Source organism: Lepeophtheirus salmonis, chromosome 5, assembly GCF_016086655.4.
Source record: "Lepeophtheirus salmonis chromosome 5, UVic_Lsal_1.4, whole genome shotgun sequence".
Lineage (NCBI taxonomy): Eukaryota > Metazoa > Arthropoda > Copepoda > Siphonostomatoida > Caligidae > Lepeophtheirus > Lepeophtheirus salmonis.
Window position 1 is genome coordinate 6,741,890 of NC_052135.2, and position 22,507 is coordinate 6,764,396.

The 22,507-nt window shown below is 32.8% G+C and overlaps 1 protein-coding gene across 5 annotated transcripts in view; it reads right to left on the bottom strand.

Annotated features, from left to right (window-relative positions):
• Positions 1 to 22,507, bottom strand: part of trio (trio Rho guanine nucleotide exchange factor) — a 75,181-nt gene that overhangs the window by 24,811 nt on the left and 27,863 nt on the right. For all 5 annotated transcript variants that reach the window (XR_011779952.1, XM_040711494.2, XM_040711493.2 and 2 more), the window contains exons 2-16: positions 21,341 to 21,531; positions 10,580 to 10,775; positions 10,205 to 10,518; positions 9,919 to 10,150; positions 9,698 to 9,820; positions 9,431 to 9,622; positions 8,526 to 8,744; positions 5,961 to 6,272; positions 5,713 to 5,904; positions 5,486 to 5,655; positions 5,096 to 5,303; positions 4,572 to 5,036; positions 4,309 to 4,500; positions 3,978 to 4,248; positions 3,355 to 3,910 (exon numbers count right to left, since the gene is read on the bottom strand). Coding sequence is in view for 4 of the 5 variants with exons in the window: in XM_040711494.2 (XP_040567428.1) it covers positions 3,355 to 3,910; positions 3,978 to 4,248; positions 4,309 to 4,500; positions 4,572 to 5,036; positions 5,096 to 5,303; positions 5,486 to 5,655; positions 5,713 to 5,904; positions 5,961 to 6,272; positions 8,526 to 8,744; positions 9,431 to 9,622; positions 9,698 to 9,820; positions 9,919 to 10,150; positions 10,205 to 10,518; positions 10,580 to 10,775; positions 21,341 to 21,531 (3,833 nt within the window). In the remaining variant the exon portion in view is untranslated. The remainder of the gene's footprint in view (positions 1 to 3,354; positions 3,911 to 3,977; positions 4,249 to 4,308; positions 4,501 to 4,571; positions 5,037 to 5,095; positions 5,304 to 5,485; positions 5,656 to 5,712; positions 5,905 to 5,960; positions 6,273 to 8,525; positions 8,745 to 9,430; positions 9,623 to 9,697; positions 9,821 to 9,918; positions 10,151 to 10,204; positions 10,519 to 10,579; positions 10,776 to 21,340; positions 21,532 to 22,507) is intronic.

Genomic DNA, 22,507 nt, shown 5'->3' on the forward strand with positions numbered 1-22,507 from the left:
CTATTTTTCCTCAGGTCATTTCGCCTTACAACCATTTTGCCACCAGGATATTTGGCCTTATTATATATATATATATATAAATAAATGATATTTATACGCCTTTATAGTTCATTTTTGATTGAAATTGATGTTCCGTTTTAATTTTTAAATCAAAATATGTAATGTTCATTACTATAAAAAACGGTAAACGGTTTTTTATGATGGAATAATGATGGTTTTACTATCAAAATCTTACTATATAAAGTGTTTGAACCAATGATAAAATAGGTGTATATATATATATATTAAGAAAAATAAACAAACACGACAGCGATTCGAATGGAAGAAGTGCTAATCACTTCAACAGTCTCCGCTATCAATTAACATGGATTATAATTACGAACAAGCATAATATGAAGAAAAAGAAGTGATTTACAATTAGTTAGGATCCAGGATGTGTCTAAAGAAGAGGTAGCAGTATGTTAATTATGCCCCAACCTTTGAGTGCCTTAACGAATAATCTCAGTGGTTTGCCTCACAATAGCCAAACGCCTCTTCTTTCGACACATTCTGGATCATAAAGAAGTGAAAATTACTGCGCTTTCCTCATAGTAACCATTCAATGTTTTTTAAAGTAATAAACATAGAACTACCAATACTGATCGAAGGCAAAAATTAACGGAAGAAAATATTTTTAAAATCTTGATTTGTAATATAGCAAAATTTATGAATAAGTTATGAAAAATAAAAACAACACTAATTACTTTAAATTATCCTTAAAAAACTGTATTTCTCTTTTAATACAAATTGCTTAATTTTGAGAATTTAGGAGTAATTTTTTTAACGCTCTTTATTCGCTCATTTTGTATTAAAAAAACAACAACTTGTCCCTACTCTTTGGATGCAAAATAAACTTTTAAGCACTCAAAAATAAAAATAAATAATTTCGTTTGTGTATCCGAAGTATTTCTTTGGGCTACAATTTGTTTTTCTTCAAAATGAAAAAACTCTTATGTATCACTTGAAAAAAGGGACTTCAACGAAGCTTTTGAAATTCAACAGCATAACTTACAAATTCAAACTTCTGATTCCCTTTACAAATAAATAATGTCGTTAAAAAATGTCATTTTCAAAAGGCTATAGAGGTAAGAAAACGCCCTTTGAAGACTGACCCTATACAAACATTACTTTTTCATAAAATAAAACGGAAGATCGAATTAACATGTCACCCTAAAAATTGGACACCCTACTACACACGCTTAAATAAAAATTAACAAGATTTTGACTTTTTATATGACCTTAAAACGGTACTTTATAAACTTAAAATGCTATATAACTATTGTTTTAGGCATAGAAATGCTCTAATGATCACAACATTATCTAGTTTCTTCTTATTACTCTGAAAATTGATTAAAAATACACATTCATGGGTGAAAAAGTAGTTTGGGGCTGGGGTCGTTTGGCCGGAAAGTATTATTTTTTTCTTCCAGAGTGCTAAAAGATCATTTTCCATCCAAAAAGTTGGGCTAAATTGAATTTGATTTTAACAGTTCCACTACCCTCTATTCATAAAGGTGGTCATAGTTCAGGGCGTTTGCAAGGGGGCTGTATCCCCCTAAATCGAAAATATCATTAATCATTAATATATAATTAGAGCAACCCCCCGCCCAAATTAATTAAATGATTTATTTAAAAAAAGAAAAAAAAAAAATCTGATTTCTTCTATTAAAAATAAAAATCAACCCCCCCCAAGATATAATCCTGCGAACGCCCCTATAATTTGACCACCTCTGTTATACATTTTAATGTAATGAAATCGTATTTGATTTTGTAAATTTGAGTTGAGTTACACTTTATCCTTTTTTGAGTTTACCAATAGAGCAAATTGAATTAAAAAATTGTAAACATACTGGATGTAGAAAAAGTAATGAGACCTTAAAAAATACAGCTTTGAATAGGTGTTGTTGATTAAATCTTAAAGTTCCGATTATTTTTGAATAGCTTAGATTTTAAGCCTTTTATTGATGTATATGTTGTAAACAAAAATTATGTATATGTCGCGATGGAGGCAAGAAGAGCCATCGTCGGCAATTTAATCAACGCCAGGAGGACTACCTCGGACATCTTGAAGGCCTTAAACGTCAGCAAAGCGTCAGTATGTCGGGTCAAAAATTGTTTGGCTGATAGGGACAACATTAAGGACACCCCCAAGAGTGGAAGACCCACCAAAGTGAAGCCTGAAGATATCATGGAGGTCTTTAAGGTCAACCCAACCACGAAGATGTCAAGAGTACGCCAGGAAGAAGAAGGTGCATAGGTCTACTGTGGGCAAGGCAATCTGAAAGTCTGGAGTAAGGTCACTTAAAGGAATTGAGATGCTACTCCTCTCCCAAAGTCAAAAATAACTCCTTCTTTAGCGATGTCAAGAACTCTTCAATGATCTGAAGTACAACAGCAAACAGGTAATTTTTTTCTCTAATGAAAATACCTTTGGCGCCATCTACAACAAACAAAACAATCGGATGGTATGCTTTGGCAAGGCTGCCAAAAGCATAACGGTAGTCACCGAGAACAAACATCCAGCCTCTGTGATGATGTTGGGGACTGTGGTATCAACTAGAGAAAAAATACCTCCAATTTGGTTTCATGTTGGATACCGATCACCCGTAGACGACTAATTGAGGGTGTTTGTAGGAAAATGTGGTCCCATAGATCACCAAGACCATGAAGAAGTCCAACAAGACCATGTACGTATTTCAGCAGGACAGGAATGCTAATAGTGTACATGAGTGGATGGGTAGCAACATGAACTTCTGAAAATTTTGGCCTCCTCAGAGCCCAGATCTGAATCCACTGGATTATTCCGTTTGGTGGCTTCTTAAGTAGAATATTGATGCCCTGAAGACCTCCGTTAATCAGCAGTAAAAGATCATGAAAAAGGTCTACGTTTCCAATGTGTGTATGGGGATCCGAAGGCGGTTGGAGGCGATCATTGAGGCTGATGGTGGCCAGATTCATAATCTATGTACATTGTTATATTAAAGAATATTATAAAATAAAATTTTCTATGTACAGCATCATCCTGAACAATTATGAGTATTTTAATGAGTACTTAGAGGTGGGTCTCAATACTTTTTTTTTTACACACAGTATTATCACGAGGAAGTGTTTTTCCTTCAATCTTTATTTTTTAAAACACAGTTTAGTTTTAAAAGGGAGTAGTAATTTAATCATTTTAAATGACTCAAATGATCCGAAAAAAATATAAGTATGTATGTATCTAACAGACTTAGAAAAAAGGCAGTTAAATGCAAAGTTACATTATCTAGGTAACTCAAGAAGAAGAATAATAATGAAAAGGAATATATAACTTACTCTTTCCTACGAGCAGATTTTCTCTTTTCTTCATTTAGTTCCTTCATTTGTTTCAAGTCATCCTTCAAAAACTTGGTCTCTAAGCTTGGATCAGAGTTTCTATCTATGGATAAGCCGCCTCCGTCTTTTTTTGAGAGAGTTGATTCACCAAGGGATTTCTCTAATTTTACTCTATATTCGTCCATACGACGCGAGAAATCCTTGTAGGTCTCATCAACTTCCGTGACCCAGTTTTTAATCGTGGGGGCATGAGCATGCCCCTTTTCAACTAGAGTATCTGCTAATTGAAGTAGTAACTTTACTTTTTCACGAGTTTCTTTCGCTTTTTCTTTGAAAGAATTATGCTCCTGTAAAAGAGACTGAGTTTCCTCCTTCGTAGTACCCACATTCGTGTGTGTATTTAAATAAATATCTCCTTCTTCCTTGATCCATTCTAAGCTCTGTCTAGCAGATCGTTCAAATAAACAAAACTGTTGATGTTGATCCAACCTTTTTTTCTTCGTAGTCCAATATTCCAATACACGGTTCTCTTGGCTCAACAATTTTTCTAATATGGCTATACAATAGAACAAATAATATCAATATAATGAACAACTTCACAATCATAGTGTCTAACTCTATACCTTTGACTTTACTTTCGGGCCCAGCAAATGTTGCTTCTGGATTATGGCTAAAATACTGTAAGCTACGATTTGAGTATTTAATAAATGTTTCTGCTGTTCTTCGAGCCAAAGTACAGGCCTTCAGAAAAGCCTCTTTTTGTTCTTGATGCTTGTTAATGCCTTGGAGTATAAATGTTACACGATCTTTTTCACTAGATGGTGTAGAATGTCTTGAAAGCCAATCATCATCACGTTTATATTCCCTTTCTAAACTGTCCAAAACAGAGCATACCTAAAAATAGCAACAAAAAAAGGATATAAAGATTGAAAGTTCTTAATCACAGATAATTACCTGTTCCGCAGTTTTATAAAAATTAAGACTGGCTGTGACCAACTTATGCCTTTCTTCGGCTTGAGTCACTAATTGTTGCCAACGAGAAGTAACTCTATCAGCTATATCTTTGACGGATTGAGGATCATAATGATTGTTGTTGAGAAGAGTTTCAGCTCTTTGTCGGACATGAACGGCAGACGCATGAGTTTTCTGTGAAATTTAATGAAAAAAAAGAAGAAGATATTTATAACCCTACATCAAAATTATCTAAAAACAAGCACCTCAATGGCAGTTTGAAATTGTTCGTGTTCCTTTTTAAGTTGCTCAGCATCAATCAATGATCCAGGTACAGAAAACCCTGCAGTTAACATTCCTTCTGCACTTTGAATCCAACGAATAACTTGATTAGCGTCACATTCAAATTGACAAAGCTGTATCCTTTGTTCTAATTTTACTCTTCGAATCGAACTAAAATCTTCAATATCCATCTCTCTTTCCTGGATATATTCTAAGAGAATTTGAACTTTGGTTTGGCCATCATATTGAACATCGGCCATTATTGTGAGACCAGAACTTTCAAATCTTTGTAGTAAGTCCTGGCCTCTTTGAGCAACCTCAAATGTAGCAGTTTGAATATGATTGACATGATCAGTAAGATTCCTCAATTTAATTTCTGTTTCTTTAAGCTCCCTTGGTATATCTCCATTATTCAATTGATCAGCCCATAATTCATACTGAGAAAGAAGCTATAAAAAAATATGGATTTTTAATCTACAGATAACTAAGGCGCAAACAAAATTATTACCTCAAGAGCATCTCTCTCAAACAATCTTAATTGTAGACAGAGATCTAACCTCATTTTTCGAGTTGACCACAAATTATTTAGCTCTTCCTTCTGAACATTAAGTTTGTCAAGAGCTGCATTTACAGCTACAACCGAAGATGACTCGACCTCGGATACAATATTTCCACCACTCGAATTGACTTTGTCTCCACGATTCATAGCATTTATTCTATTTGACATTAAATGAAAAAAAACATGCATTAATTACTATCCAGATTTATATTTATTAGCTTTAATGAACATTGAATGTACACAGATACGAAAACTTACATATAAAATAATATATGTAATCACAAATTGGTTAGATGGGTACATAACTAAATGGGAAATTAGTGATATTTAGAAACTTACTTGACTTCTTCAATGAGAGTTTTCCCTTCCGTTATAGTATTAGCAATTGCATCTAAAGTAGAATCCCTTTGATTGCTAAATTGTTCTATCAAACGTTCGGATTCTTCTAAAGAATCTGATACATCTTCACTCATAAGCTCTTGACGTAAATCTGACAGCCAACCATTTAACTGAAATTTATCAATTACATAAAATAATTTCATGAAATCATTAAACAACATCATTACCTCTTCAACATGCGCGTAAAACATAGCAGCCAGCTCAAGAATCCTCCTTCGAACTTCTACTCGTTGAGCAAACCCAGAAATATGAGATTCTAATTCGTGAGCAACTGAGTAAATATCATCTGCATTACACTCTCCAGTCTGAGCTAATTCTGAAGCAGCAGCCAACAATTTTTCAGCATTTGTATAAGTATTCTAGATTTTATATAAAATAGATTGAATAGAGCTAGTGATGAACTGATTAAACATACCTGAACAACCCCTTCAAATGTCTCGTGTGATTTCTGATAAGCACGTGCTTTTGCTATACTTCTACCAATTCCAACATTTTTTCTTAGGAATACTTCCCCATGGTTTTGAAGCCAATCTAAAACTTGCTTTACATCTTCCTGAAAGAGTCTTAAAGCTAGACGCTGATGCAGTTTGATTTTCTTAGCATGCCATTTGACTTCTAATGAACGATGATGTCCTAGAATTTCATGAATCACAGACAGGACATGACTAGCTCCTTCGGAGTAATCTGCTGTTGGATCAACATTAGAGGGGCCTTTGTTCATTGCACTCTGTAAATAAGTGAACATTTTATTAGTTGCATTTGAGGGCAACTTGCAATATACATATATGAGAACAATTAAAAATTTGGTTTTTTGAAATACCGGGTGGTATATTAAAATCTCAACAATTGGAATTTTAAACTTCAACAAGATATAAATTTATTAATTAAGAATAGAATTTCAATAAAATTAATACTATAAATAGATGTGTCTAAGTTCTCTCAAACATTAATGTAACCGCTCTTAGCGGCAAGGATGGATACAGGCGGCGGCTGAACACCTGGTACACCCTATAGAATTAGTCCTCTGCCAGAGCGTCCCAATGATGGCTGAAAGAGGTTTTGATGCCCTCAGTATTTGGATGACGGACACTGCAGGCCTTTCACAAACCATGCATCCAAAAGGTGTAGTGTAGAGGGGTGTCATCAGGGCTGTAGGGGGGCCAAAAGTGTCAAAAAAGAGTTCAAAAGAGTCTTGCAAAGGAGGAGATGGGTTTATTTTATTACTGGTGTCAAAGGTGGCTCTCCACCCACTTTTTTGATAGCTCTATGGATAGATCTAACGTTTTGGATTTAGTGAAATCGTATGCGGAAGTCCTGGAGACGCCGAACAGCTTGGAGTGCAAGAATTAAAAACCACCGATGAAGTTCAAGTATCATTTTCTCGACTTGTACGCTAGCTAGAGATATCTTTTTTTTTTTTTTTTTTTTTGTAACTAATTAATTATGCTTCATAAATCGATACATGAATTAATTTCAATCACTCAACCTTAATTGATAATTGAATCAGTAAGTTGTCAGATTTCAATGGATCACCCGGTAACTACAATACTAAAGACAAGTCTAATTCACTATTTTTAACAAACACATTAGCGCGGCACTTTTCAAATATGCCTGAAATTTTTATTTTGATCTTGTGTCTCTTTCTAATTCTAGTGCAAACACAATGTGCGAAATGACATTGATTTTGATGAGTAAACCTTTGTGGTTGTTACCAAAGATACTTAAATTATATATGACAGCCAATGAAGAACTGTATCACTCTTAAAACAGAAGATTAAGAAAGTCCTTAGATCTTCAAATAACTATACTGCATTGAATCCAATAAAGGAAATTAATCATAATTGTGAATATCCAAAATAGTCACTAAATATATATCTAGTCAACAAAAAAGTCCCATAAGTTTCTTATTTCGTTCTAGTAGTAATCTACGCGTTAATTACGAATCTGTATTTAGTTTGGTTTTTTTAAATACTAAATCTCGTTTTGGAGAATTTTCAACTAAACGCATTCACTGCAGAATTGTATTTTAATTTAAAAATATAGTTTCATATTTCATGTGGGATCATCTAATCCCCAAAAACGCAATTTAAAATTCAATAACCGCCTTATTATAAGTTTTCTTTGGAAATGAATAACTCCTCGGTTTTTACTTTGTCTGTAAGTTAAATAGTTATTTTGAGGTGTAAATTATAATTTATAGTTTATCAACAATTTTGAGCAATTTCTGCATCTAAAATAAAAATTAACTGGACCTGCTAAACGCAAATACTATTTTCCAAATGAAATACAAATCATTGTTGCTTTTAAACAAATGTAAAACCGAGGAATTATTACTTTCGAAATCACAATTCTTGATGTTTTTTCGTCAGGAAGATTTAATACGAAAAACTAATCAAAGATTTGATCAAAAATCGTCTTGAAAACCTTTCCTTTTTAAATGTAGTTTGTAAACCACTCATCACGCAATGGTTTAGTTGAAATATTGGTTTTGGTAAGGTATAAATTAAACCTAAAATATTTACGACGATAAATATTAAACAGAGAAAAGTTTGGTATATATATGCTTTGTGGATTGAGATTTTTTAAAAGTCGCTATAGAAACAATATTAATAAAATAGATTGCTTAATTTACTACGATTTTCCTATTTTTTGATATAATCTAAATTTATTAATTAACTAGTATATCTAGTGGCTAGTGATATATATATCGTTCAAGTGAAAAGTATTGATTGTTCAGATTTTAACGTCGTACCCGGTAGATTATTTGTACATATATTATTACGACATAATATAGAATAAAAATATGTTTTCATGTTTTGATAAGTCATGGGTTAAGATATAAAAAATTCAAACATCTAGAAATAACGTTGGGACCCTTTAAATTCGAAAATACTCTTGTTCTTTTTGACCACTCAAACGCTTATTTTTCCCAACAGGTGAAACCAATCAATAAAATAGACTATGCATTCGAAGTACTCACATGCTTTCTTTGGACATCTTCCTTTACATTACAAATTTGAACTAAATGATCAAGCTGGTAAAGCAATTTTTTACTCGTACTATGGACTTCAGTATATGCCTGGCACATATTTTCATATAATGTTTGATGGTGATGAATTGACGCCTCTAAAACTGGAATATCCGTTGACACGGCTCCTAACTCAGAGGCTTTGCTCCATTTAGACACATTTTCAACATACTGCAAATAAAGTATAAAATGATTTAACAGCCATTGAATATCATATATAGAGCATTTTCACTGACGACATAAATTTCATTCCAACTGAAGAACAAATCAATGTTGATATTTTTACTATATAAAATACACCCAATAAATCTTTATAAAACTCCATCAAATAGCTTTATTAATATAAAAACGACGCAACACCTGCACTGAAGACAACTTGACGCCAATGATAAACAGTGATATTTGAATTAAATCCAAGTAATATGTATAAAAATCGCTTTGAAATGTATAAATTTGTACAATTTTTTGATCAATTAGGGGCGAGGAAGAAATATATTATTTTTTCAATTGTAATTGATAACTTTTATCTGTACTATGTAAATTAGATTGTATAACGATGAAAAAACGTATTTTTAATGCACTTTAGTGTCAGATATCTAATAAAACTAGGCAATACGGGGTGGGGTCATAAATTTTATATACTCTAAGGTTTAAGTCATTTTATTTGTTGATCCCGTTTTGACATCCAATTTTCCTCAACATTGATGAAAAAGGGATTTCCTTTTTTTCTAACATGGTTGTTTTAGCCCCCTACTAAATGAACGACATAAAAATTGGAATGTTACGTGAAAACGCTCTATTAAAATTGAGTTTAAAAACAAAAATTGCCGAATAAATAATAACATTATATCAAATACCTGCTCAGCTTTTTGGTGGAATAGAACAGAGAGAGTCAGCACTGTTGTTCGCTCATCCAAACCTTCTGCAAATTCTTTCCAAGTTTTATCTAAGCGTGTAGCTACATTTCGAACATGTTGGGAAGCATAGTGATTGTTTTCTATTAGTTTTGAGGCCTCAGTTAAAATCCCACTGACATCCACAAAAACATTCTTTAAGAAGGAAAACAAAAAAATGTTAATACAAATATCCTTATCTTGGTAGTTAAAAATGTGAATGGTTCTTACATTAGCTGCAATAGTAAACTGATCATGATCATTTTGAATTTTTTTGGCTAGTGAGTATGAGTGACCGATTTCAACGTAATTGGATAAAAATGCTTCTCGATTGTGATGAATCCAATCAAACATCTAGAATTTAAAAGTAAATATATATTTAAATTTGGTTTTTCTATGTTTATTAGTAAATGATTTGAGGGGGTTCAGTACATTTATTAAATGAATTGTACCTTTTCACAGTCTTGTTCAAATAGCCTAAGTTGAACACATTGGTCTAATTTGACTTTTTTAATTTGCCAAAGTTGCAACAGCTGTTGTTGACCAGAATGAACTTGGTCCAAGAGTTGCATTATCTGAGGAATGCACGCCTGCATATCTGGATTACAAGCCATATTACTCGCACTACTGTCTCGTCCTGAGTATCCAGAGTCATAGCTGCTACCACCTTCACAGCTTGACAATCTGTCGAGGGAAAGAGAGATTGATATTTAAAAAAAATAAAAACAAGAGACCTACCTATGAAATAATCGCTGGCCAATATTGTCCAATGTATCCACTGGTATTTTAATTATTTTCTTTTTAATTTCATTATGCTGATCCATTCCCTTTTTGGCGCCATTCACATCATCAGCAAAATCATTATGGTTTAAATCCTCTCGTATATCATCCAACCGATCCAACATATCCGAGCTTTGCCATAGAAAATCCTCAAGTGTAACTCTAAGCTCAATCCACATTTGATGATCATAGTGAAGAGTTCCATCCATGTCGGTAGTGAGTTGACATGGATCCACATATTTATAAAGGGAATCCAAACTACTCAGATTTGTCTGAAAAAAACAAAAAAACATCGATAAATCCTTAATTATGTTATTTTTGACCAGGACCAACCTCAAATTTATATTTTTGGCTTCCAAGACTTGTTCTCTGCTTTTGCCAGAAGTTATCTGGTTTAATAATGTGTGCAATTTGAATTTGCGTGGAGAAATGTTCTTGAAGAACTTTGAGGATGGGCTTCACGGTCGACCATGTAGATGATCCTCTCATGTCGATTAAGACAGTAAAACACAAATCTCTAACATCATCACTAAAAAAGAAAACAATATTTCATAGGAATATTTTAGCATTTCATCAATACATTATTTACAAATATAACCAACATTATAAAATACAGCTATTTATGTATAAGCAAGAACAGGAATGATTGCCCTACATACATACAAAGATATTTCATTTCTTAATACATTATATGAAAGCCTGGGGTTTCTATTTGGAAATCCTAGACTGGTTTGAAACCGTTTTAACTTTAATTTATTTGGGCAGGTCCCCCTTTTCAGAAAATAAATTTGAGGGAAAGAAGGGTACAATATGTTTGCGGCACCTCATATTTCATCTTTCTATCCCAAAATTGGAGACATCGACGATGGATAGTTGAAATTCAATTATGGCAACCTTTTAATAATAAAAGTAAATTCGCTAAGTGCAGTGAAATGACAAAGTGAAGAATATATATTTGAAGTAGGAGGAAATGAATTTTGAATCAATCCATAACAATTGCTCGAATAAGTTTCCACGTAGGATTACTCAATCATTGTATTTTGTACGGTATTTTTACAGTAATTTTCTGTTTCAGGAGTTAATGGATTTGATAACATAGAAGTATAATACCTATTACGTTCATCCTGTAGTCGGAGTGCTTTACTTAATGAGATGTGATATCCTCCGGCCTCATCCCTCATTTCACTGATCGACTCCGAGTCCCCCTCCCCTCCCAGAATACTTCATAAGAGACAAACTCACAGTATATTCCACATAGTAAGAGCTTCAGTTTACTTTCTTGATCTCAAAATGCTAATTTTCCGAATATCTCGAAAATTCGAGATCTTTCTCTTCCTACTCTAATAAAATATATTCATATTAGTTAAAGAAGCGATCTATGAAAGGATATGTTTATATATACCTCTAAAAGGAGAATTCTTGCCAAATCTTTCGTGTAAATTTATAATAAAATACATGTATATACGAATTTAAATATAGTATATATTTATAGCAATAATTCAATTTATCTCAATCAAATAACAGAGAGCTGATATTAACAAGGATCTCAATTCACAAATACCATATGTCTCACTTCTACCTTTTCCTCGCTCTCTTACACAAATCCCATCTTTACATGTAACTAGGAAAAAATTATGTGTCACTATTTTCTAGACCGAAATGTGGGTTTAGAAAAAAATCCCTTCACACGGGAACTATGCGAAAAAATTCAATCTCGAACCGACTCTCAACACTAATGTTTTTTTAACCACGGATGTATCATTTTGAGTGACATGGGTAATTAAATAATCATTAGCTAAATTTTCGTTCATCAATGAAAGGAGAACAAGTGTGCTCAGATTCATCATCCACATGTACTCAAATCAAAATATCAGTCAGTAAATCCTATCAATTCACTATGTACATAGAGTCAATCATCAATTCTAATAATAAAACTTGTATAATACAAGTTACTAAGTTATATTTTTTAACTATATACAACATCCTAAGAAATCATAATATATGGGATGATTTCTCATTCTTTCCTTCAAATATATATATACATGTATATGTATAAGTACAATTTACATAGAGCTATTTCAATTTTTATTTATACTATCTGCCTCACACACCCACATTCATTATTAAATGACCAATCTTTCTTGAGAATGGTATATGTTATGTATGACCATTATACACATTTTTTTCCTATTACATTATTGACATTAATTTATCCTGACAGACGGACCCATATTTTGTATGTAGTTAAAGAAATAATTAAATGTACCTATGGAAGAGTAATCATATGCTCCTTTGATCATTAAGAACAGAAAATATATGCATAATCTCGACCTAAAAACCTATATACTGAGTTTATGAATCTAAAAAATCAATATAATATGTATATATGTAACACATGGGCTAAAAAGGCCCGGACTTCCTCTTATTTTCAGTTAGTACTCACTTTCAAAAGAGAGCTCTCAAAATTTCATGACAATATGTCCATATGTTTGTGAGTTATTGTGATAAATCTGACGACACTTTTGTTATTTCCAAAACAATGGATCAAAAAATAATTTTGTACTTTAAATTTACACTCCTGCTTGATGGGGAAAATATATTTTCAACTACGTTGTGTCTTGAAAAGTGTCGTGGGGACTCCACGCTATAAACCGAAAATAATAATAATTTAATGAACCCCTTTTTTAACGAAAAAAATAAAAACACCACGTGTTTTCTTTGTCATGCCGGAGCTTTTGAGCCCATGTGTTATGATAATCCCAACATTAGGTACTCTTAATCGATGATGTATTTTTAACCTTTAGTTCTACCTTGACATTTCAAAATTTAATGGCCTCTTTCTGTGACCATATATAATCTTCGTACCAAGTTAGATCAAAATCGATCCGTAATCCTGGTGACCAACAGAGAGAAGCAAAAACATAACCTTCGTCCAATTTCGTTGGTGAAGGTTTCAAATGTCAAGAGTATGGTTTTAGCCAGAATCAGATATAATTTCTATTCAAAGGGCCTACTTTTTTTTTTAGGATTATGAAAGTATTTGTATCTTTGATCTAGAACTTCATTGTAAGGTATTTTATTAACATAATACATTAATTTATAGTTAATTTATCTCTCTCCATTGTCACAATGCCGTTTGGAGAAGTATCCTTCACCAATCTTCCATACAAATCTCTCAAAAGTTACAAACAATAAAAAATGTAAAATATTCTAATATGAATATGAAAATATAAGCAACTTTTCGAATTTAAAAACCAAATTTGTCTATGTACATAGAATACCTTGTGTGATGTATTTTTGGATCCTTCCCTCTGATTCTCTTTTATTGTATGTATTTACATTTGTAAAGTACTGCTTTTACTTTTTATTAGTATAAATAGTTTTATACTCTATGTATATACCAGAGTAGGTTTTTGTGTTAATAAGAATATAGATGTTCCTATAAATAAGCCTCGTCTTATTTCTCCATGCCTTTCCTTCTCCTCATTTCTCTCGGTCATCCTGGATCCCTCCTCCTTATAAATAACTGGAACCTCGGCACCCTCGTCAATACGCAACATCTTGGAGGGCCACATTATTATATATAATACAAATTAAAATTCTTTAAGTTTATCATTAAGTCGTTGGTATATAGAAAGCAAGCAATTAAAAAATATTTTATAGAGAATTTATATCTTTTCATTTTAGAGCCTTTTCAACAAATTCAAAGTAAATTAACACTTGTTTATTTCTGTTCGAACTTTGTACGGTTAAAGATTAAGTTTGAAGGGCCAGATGAAAACCTCTTGCAGGCAACTACTGATAAAAACAAAGATGTTAATAGCTAATATTGTAACAGCGCTTATTTATTCGGTCAGGCTCAGTCTTAGGAATAGTCCTTTCATTTCTTTGGACCGGTCCTTCGGACTGTCAGTACTAGAACTCATTTAAAAAAGAAAGTTTAGGACGCTATCAAGGACCGAGCTTTAAAAGTTTTAGGACTGAACTGGACGGGACTGCAGTCTTTATCCCTAAATAAGGACCAAAACAACACTATTGATAGCTTTTTAAATTATTACTCCATTTAACAAGTAAAATGTTTATTAATAACATTTTGATATCAGTCTTTTATTAATGCTAGAGATGTAATTTTATGTACAAAAATGAGTTAACAACTCGTGAAGGTTTTAGAAGGAGTATTTACCTTTGGCCCGTACTTTAATTGCTCAAGGTATCCCTCTTTTATACGTTATTAAATTCAAATTGATAACTTATCATCTTTGGCGTACGTCCCGCTAACAGAAAACCATATATCCTTACGAATACGAAATATTGGATTCTGAGCAGCATTCGTATCTATGATATACAATAAACAAGTAGTCAATTAGAAGGAGTAAGTAATTTGTCGCGGAGTACAACATAATCATCATTCATCAATTCCCCTCTCAAAGAAGAAAGGGAAAAATGAATGAGAAAACTAACAAGATCATGGAAGTTTTCTGCTAATACAGTTCTTCTGTATGAAATATGAACGTATGTATTTAATGGAGGATGATGATAATATCTACGTGCATAAATATTTTATCAAGGTCAATATATTAGAGTATGCATGAATAATGACAGGTCAAAAGCCTTCCTTCATGAAATTGAAATATAAATTTCCACAAGTTATATGGATGTTCAAAGCTATAGTATCAAATCTGGTAATCGGAGATGATTATTATTAAAAGGCATTTTCCTGACTATTCCAAAGAGGTGTAATTCAATGCCTCAAGTCGTTTTATAACATACCGAGTGTTCGAAAAGTCTTTGACCACTTTAATTCTGCTACCAATCACCATACGCAACAAATCAGAATGAGGTTCTACAGGAGAATTTTTAAAATACACATTATAAAGATTACTATTTGTGAAATTGATTCCCGCCACCTTCAATTACAGCCTTCAGACAAGGTCGGAAGGCAGTACATACAGAAAATTAAGTCGTGGACATCCTTCTCCAATGGGACTCCACACAGACTTTGAGGTTGGTAATGTTCCTGTGGCAGACTCTACAAACTTCGGAATCAATATGCCAACACATTCAAAAGTCCAAAGGATTCTAACTAAGGGACTGGGGTGGCCAAAAGGATATTTATCTCGTTGGAATACTCACGACTTCTTAAAGGTCTTGTGGATCTATGGCAAGACTTGGCTCTTCAAGCAGTCAGCTGCTGTTAGCCAGTATACTGTTGGAAATCAAATTGGTGACATTTTGTGACCTGTTGAGACTATGATGCTAATTATCATAACTGAGGCTAGAAGTTAAGTCAAGGAGACTGACCAAAGACTTCTAGAGGTATTTATAAAGCAAAGAACCCTGTTTTTTTGTTTGTTGATGACACGATCCACACTGAATGACTTCTTATCACTGAAAAAGACAATCCCAAAGATCCCCATTCTGTCTGAGCTCATTAATTATCCTCTTGAAGCGTTCAATACGGATATCCATTTAATTTTGAGTTACTTAAGAGTCTTTTCGATATACCTCAGAGATCTCCCTGTATCACATTTGACAGCTTTAAAGACTGTCTACTTGATCACATTCATTTTCCTCGTAGACTCTTACAAGTTTATGGTTAGATTGACCACAAATGCATGTTTGGCAGCCATTTAGGTCAGTTTTATTGGTCTACAATTTCTAGGGCGATCCCTGAGGCTTTATCTATCCTGCACAAACTTTCTGACTTTATACACAGTATAGAGGTTAACCTTTAGTCTCTTAATTATGAGTTGCTATATCCGGCGTGGACCAATGTGGCAATCTCTAACTTTTTTGCATTCATTTTTATTATGTAAGAATGTTACATCACTTTTTCGTTAGCTAAGAAATCCAGCACCAGCCGATATAAATGGAAACAAAATGATGGGAACTTTACAAAACCCTCTTAAATCATAGTCATATAGGTGGTCACAAAATTTTCAAACACCCTGTACATATGGTCAATATAATTCCATTTATATGGTATTTTCAAGTGTAATAGTCTCTGCTGCTGCTGTAGTATGTGTGTAGGAACAGTAATCGTCAAATATATAAATGAATTTTTAACCACAAATATTTATTATCATTTCTTTTCATTAACACAACATACAGAGATTCCATTCAATTAACCTTTCAAAACAAGATATTTCAATTATTTTACTTTCTAACCACATTTCCAAGTGTAAGAAGAAAGACGGTTTGAATTTAAATGTATGCTACGTACAAACTACAAACTGCAGTTTGTATAAGCAAATGGTCCAATTGCCAATTTTTTCGCCTTTAGATGCATGATTTGATTACAGCATTGATCATTCTCATACACAATTATATATTGAAGACATCATTTTATTTACATCAATTAAAATTACATGTTTATTATGTATTTACGAGGGTTGTCTGAAAAGTTTCCCAAGTAATAAAGAGATACCAGGCATTTTTATTTCCACCCCAAAAACATAGTCTCCTTGTAACTCAGCACACTTCCCTCTGTCTATAACCCATCCAAATAATAATTGGCGTTTTACTCTGCAAAATAATTGTTCACGAGACACTTTTTGTTTTTGGCTTAATTACTCCGAGTTGGATTGACTTAGACACGTCAAATCTTAACACAACCAGCCTTTATATGTCTGTTGTCTATTGTTTGAATCTATTTAAAGGTTACACTTTCAAAAAAGAAGAAGAATAAGAATACTCAATTTTATCAATATTCACAAAAACCCTCACATCGACTAATTCAAACGATTTTTACAAAGTAATTACACGTCCAAAATGGCTGAAACTTTAGTGAGTATCTTTCAACAGATGTCAAATAGATGTGACTAACTTTTATTTACGAGTGCTCCCATATTTACGCTGAGGTCAGAAACTTTTCAAAACACCCACTCGACGGTCATTAAAATTAGTCTCAGGCCAACAAGCCTAGTAATTTTTTTTTCTTTCTAGTCTTGTGAAAAATTTACTAGCCTAGAATACTACAAAATATAAACTACATATATATACTGATATATTTGATTGACCTAGATTCGAAGGGAAACCAGTATACAATACCGTTTTGTCCAATCAGAATGAAGTAGACAGTGCTTTATAGAATATATTAAATGGTTTGGTTGGTTCTAGAATTGAAATTGTGTTCCGCACTTAGAAATGTACGTTTTAATAAAAAAACATTTTCTAACTACACAGGAAGTGAAATAAGATGAAATTTGTTTCAAATATGTTTTACCTTCACATCACCTGTAATATTTGTTTTCAGTGTCTGTTTGACTTATGATACGTTGACACAATGTAATACTCATGATTTGAACCCAAAATTGACTGTGTATATGTGATGTTTGAGCTACGATAACCTTAGCGGAATGGGCAAGATATAGACTACCCCCCACAAGCCCGGCTGTTTTTTAAAGAGCCCTGGTTATATGTCAGTAATTTGTAGTAAAATAGTCAAAAATTACACTAATAATAAATGGATCATCCATGGAACATTCAATTAGTGCATTATCCTATTATCACAAGTACAGGGCATTAGAGCGGGTTAATTTTCAACTTTTTTCTAATTTAAATTACGGCTTATTCCGGAAAGTTGTTAAATGGACTGAAAATTACCAAGGCAAAATTACAATTTCCTACAAGGTCATCATTAGGAAGCACATCTCGATCCAATTATTAAAGAAAGATATATTTTATCCTTAGTTAATTTAGATATTAGGAAGACTTTTATAGTTATTTTGCAAAAAATAGTTTTGATAGACATTTTTTTATCCCATAAAAAGCTTAAAATTGTCACATGTTACAAAAAATGGGGAAAAAGTTTGGAAAATTTGTAGATTCCGCGTTTCTTACGTGCATCCTTTTTTTTAAAAACTCTGTCAAATGGATACATATATCTATATGTGTGCAGGACAGAGAGCACAATAATATTTGACATTTAATCACTTTTAATACCCAATGAAGAATATATTTTTAAACTATGTATATTAGGCAGTTTTTGAGTTAATTATTTTTTTCCCTCTGAACATATACCATTTCTACTGGGAAAATTAAAAAAAATATATAACTTTTTGACGTAGTTTGAGGCCTACCCATTTTAATTTGACAAAATATACCAAATAACTTAGGGGGATTTAAGATATAGTCAATGATTTCCGGTTTCCCTGTTTTATCAAGAATAATGTTACTCTTTTTTTTCTTCAACAACTATAATTTTAAATAGCATTCATTTTTTTTATGTTATCTTAAAATAAAACAGAGAATCTGCTAATCATTGAGCACATCTTAGGGGTCTTAATAATTACGAAAAAGTTGCACAACATTTTAAACCGAATACTAAAAAATGTAAAAACTATAATTTTGGACTCATTTGAGACAGTACACGAGGCCTAATTAAAGAATATGAACTCGCTGAAATTTGAGTGCGAGTTAGAATCAAGCTTGAAATTCAAGATCAAAGTGAGATTCTAACTTAATTCTAAGTCCAAGTCGTGAATCTTGCAAGTCACACACTTGAATAGATATATGTAATGTTGCTTTTTAAGATTGCCCCATAAATAATTGGCTCTAAATCAAAAACTACAAGTAGAATTTCATTGAAATCTTTTGAAACATTTAATTTAACTATAAAAAAAATAAAAAAAAGATAAAATTGATTTTTTTTTTAAAAACCTTTTTGCTTCAAGCTACCAATACTATATAAGAAAAAACAACAAAAAAGTATTCCCATATCCCATTTTGCTAATAAGAAAAAGAATTGATTTCAGAAGATCACAGTAAACACTACACATGCAACTACATTTTAGTTTCCAAAAAACAGATCTGCGCAAATTAAAACGCAGATTCAGCACCAGGTGGATGTTGGCTTTAATAAACTTTTATGAATAAAACAAAACATATGGAAGGAGTCGTACTAAATTTAGAGGAATCCGAGTCTTAAGAAAAAATACCAAAACTACGAGTGCCTGGGGAATCTCGAACCCAAAATGAATTTTAAAAAAATAATAAAATGGCTTATGAGGCCTCAAACTTTGGCTCTCAAGTCAGATTTTGTGATTGTCCCCAGTAGAAAAGGACTATACGCAGAGAAGAGGAAACAATATCCCTGAAACAGGACTATCTAATCTACATACATCAGAGATGCAACTCCTTGGGGTTTATTTGATTCGAATCAAAATGTCGAAACCTTGGGATTTTATACATGCAACAATAATTGATTACTTTCATTTGATTATATTAATTATATCTTTAACTTTTGTTTATCTATAGTTTATTGATTAGTTTTTAACTTGTTCTCCTTTCGTCTGATTTTAACTGCGGCAACACGATACATTCGAAAGAATGGTGAAGCACATTCGAACTGGCAGCCTCTTAATAACGAAACTTGAACAGGGGAATATCCATCAACGATACAAAGATAGACTTAAAATGCATAAAGAAAATAGTTTTATTTAATTATCAACAGATGCTATTGAAGGTGAATAAGACTATAAAATATATCTGATTTTAGGTGAGTGTAAAATTGTATTGGAATTCTAAAAACAAGAGGTATTTCTAGTTTTCATGATTGGCGTGAGCCCCAAAAATTATCAACACCGTAATACTTGTATAAATAGGCTTATTTTATATATATGTATATGATATATGATTTATTTATTTTTTGGTTTTTTTTTAAAACCCCCAAAAAGGAGCTAACGTTGCCTCCCCGGGCTGTAAACTATTTTCTTGCGATTTAAGTGTTGAATTATGGGATATTATACAATTTTGATTGGCATCTCTGACATATATATCTTCGTATATTAAACTGGTCGTAAAAAAACTATTGCATATGAAGAAAAAAGTAATATACAAAGGTAAGTATACAGTATACTACTACACATTCCTTTTAGAATAGGGCTTCTATGGACATACATCGTATCAATGTTAATAATGTTAAGTTATCTTTAAACAATATTATACGGTACAAAAGACAAAAAGAAAAGAAATAAAGTGTAAAAAGTGCTTCATGTTGTAAAATGAAGAAGACGAAGAAAAAAAAAGACTATTTTAGGATACGGTCGTGTTCTACAATTACGCATATACAAAAGATACTGTGAGAAAAATGATTTCTTTTATAACTAACGTAGCGTATTATATTAACAACGGTATAACTATTCATAAGTAAATACTTCATGGATATATTTATGTTGTATCCATGCACAGTGTGAGAGGTAAAATCGTGGACTTGACTTTAAATCTAAATTACTTGAGTGTGAATATTTCAAAATACTAGGGCGCGTTATTAAAAGTAGGGATTATTCCAAGAAAAACAGCATGGAGGAGAAAAACCTTCAGGTGTCTGATTCCTCCTTGCTCAAGTGAGTGTCGAGAAGATTATGAAAGTCGTAGGATGCTCCCAAAGTCTTGCTTACAACATTAAAACCAAGATGGTTTCAGGTCAGAGCCTTGAGAGATCCCCTGGCAGCGGTAGACGCCATACATATAGGGATCATGGAGAAATCTGTGATAACCAGAAATATGGTCAAGTCGATGAGGCAGCATGCCAAGGCTCTCAATCTCAGAGATTTGACTCTGAGAAGGTATGTGAAGGATTTAGAAAAGGCCTTTTATGTATAATGGCATCGATAACTGCCTTCAACAGCAACTAAAGCCGACAGGATCAAGAGAGGCCAGACATTATTGACTTGGTTAAAGTATATTGAGTCAATTTGGTACCCTCTTCCCCAGAGTGTACCCCATTGAATATGCAATTTAGGACGTAGTTTAGAAGAGAGACTTGTGCTACCTCTCTCAGAAATTTGTATAATTTCAAGGCTTCTGGCGAGCAGAGGTGGGCGGTCATATCCAAGGCCTTCATCAAGAAGGAGTGTAGCGCCTTTAGGCCTAGTTTGGATGCTACGGTATCAGCCAAAGGAAACAATTTTGAAAAATGGAAAGATAAATCAATAAAGAAGTCTGTGACAAATTCTCAATGTTGATCTCCTTTTCGTTCTTGCAAAAGTTTACCCTATTTGTTCCTTATCAACAAGTCCACGATTTTATCTTGCACACTGTCTTAAAAGCTCTTGTATGTAAATGATGAATATTTATCAACTGTGTTCCTACCATGGAATTCCTAGGAGATATTGGAGGAGGAGTCGCAAATCCTCTGGTTTTGCTTTTTCTCTTTTTGGAGTAGCAGGAAATGTTACAATTGCACCCCCCTCTCCTGTCCCTCCCTCCTGAAAGAATTGCAAGTTGCTCTTGAAGTATGCCCATGACGTCCATTGCTCGTAGACCGTCCAATCGTCTCGAACCTGAAAATAAAGGTGATCCATTAATTATTTATATAATATATAATGATACATCATGTATAAATAATAAAAAGTTCAATTGCTCATGAAAACAAAGCGGATTGACACGCTTTGTAGTTGCTGTATCAAGCATATTATGTTATTATTTGTATGTTTATATGTATTACATGAATAACTATTCCCTTCTACACTGAGAACGACACCTTTATTCCAAAGAGTAGCAGCAGTAATAGTATGTATATGTTATGTACAAGTTGCTATGTCTGTACAAGTTACAATTTCTACGTTTTAATATGCTTTATTTAATTACAACATCCGTCACATTGTAATTACTTACCCTTAAATGATGTAACCATTTCATTTTTATCTATTAAAACTACGCATACAGCATGTACTAGCGGTAGTAACCGCGATTGTCTGGGTTATTAGGGGTCGTTGAACAAACAAAGTTGCCTAAAAAATATTGAAGATAACTACCCAAAAATCCTCAGTGTTATTTGCCGTTTTTCATGAGCAGTTACTCAAAACATAGATGTTTTCTCCTTAAGAATTAAAGTACAATAATAAAAAAAACACTTCAAATGACCTTATGCCTGATAAGTCAGAGAGTAATTTAGTCTCTAGAGCGCTAACTGGCTGAGCCTTAGCTACACACGCTCGATGCTACATGCAAAATCCCATCAAAATTTCATTAATATTAAAAAAATTGTTATTTCTTAGCACTTTGTTAGCAAAACCTTTCCTCCAAAAAGAAACGGAAAAAGGCCAGAAATTATATGATAGTTTATTTTTGTGTTAGCAAGGCAATACCGTGTTAGATCAAAAATATGTATATGGTATACATCAGGAATCAATATCCACAGTGGGCCCTGAATACTTTCTCGATGCGACGTGCAAAACACCTGCGAAATTTCCTTAATATGACTCAGATCAAAAATAACTGTTTTTCATTCTAACATACAGAGAAACTTGCTTTCCT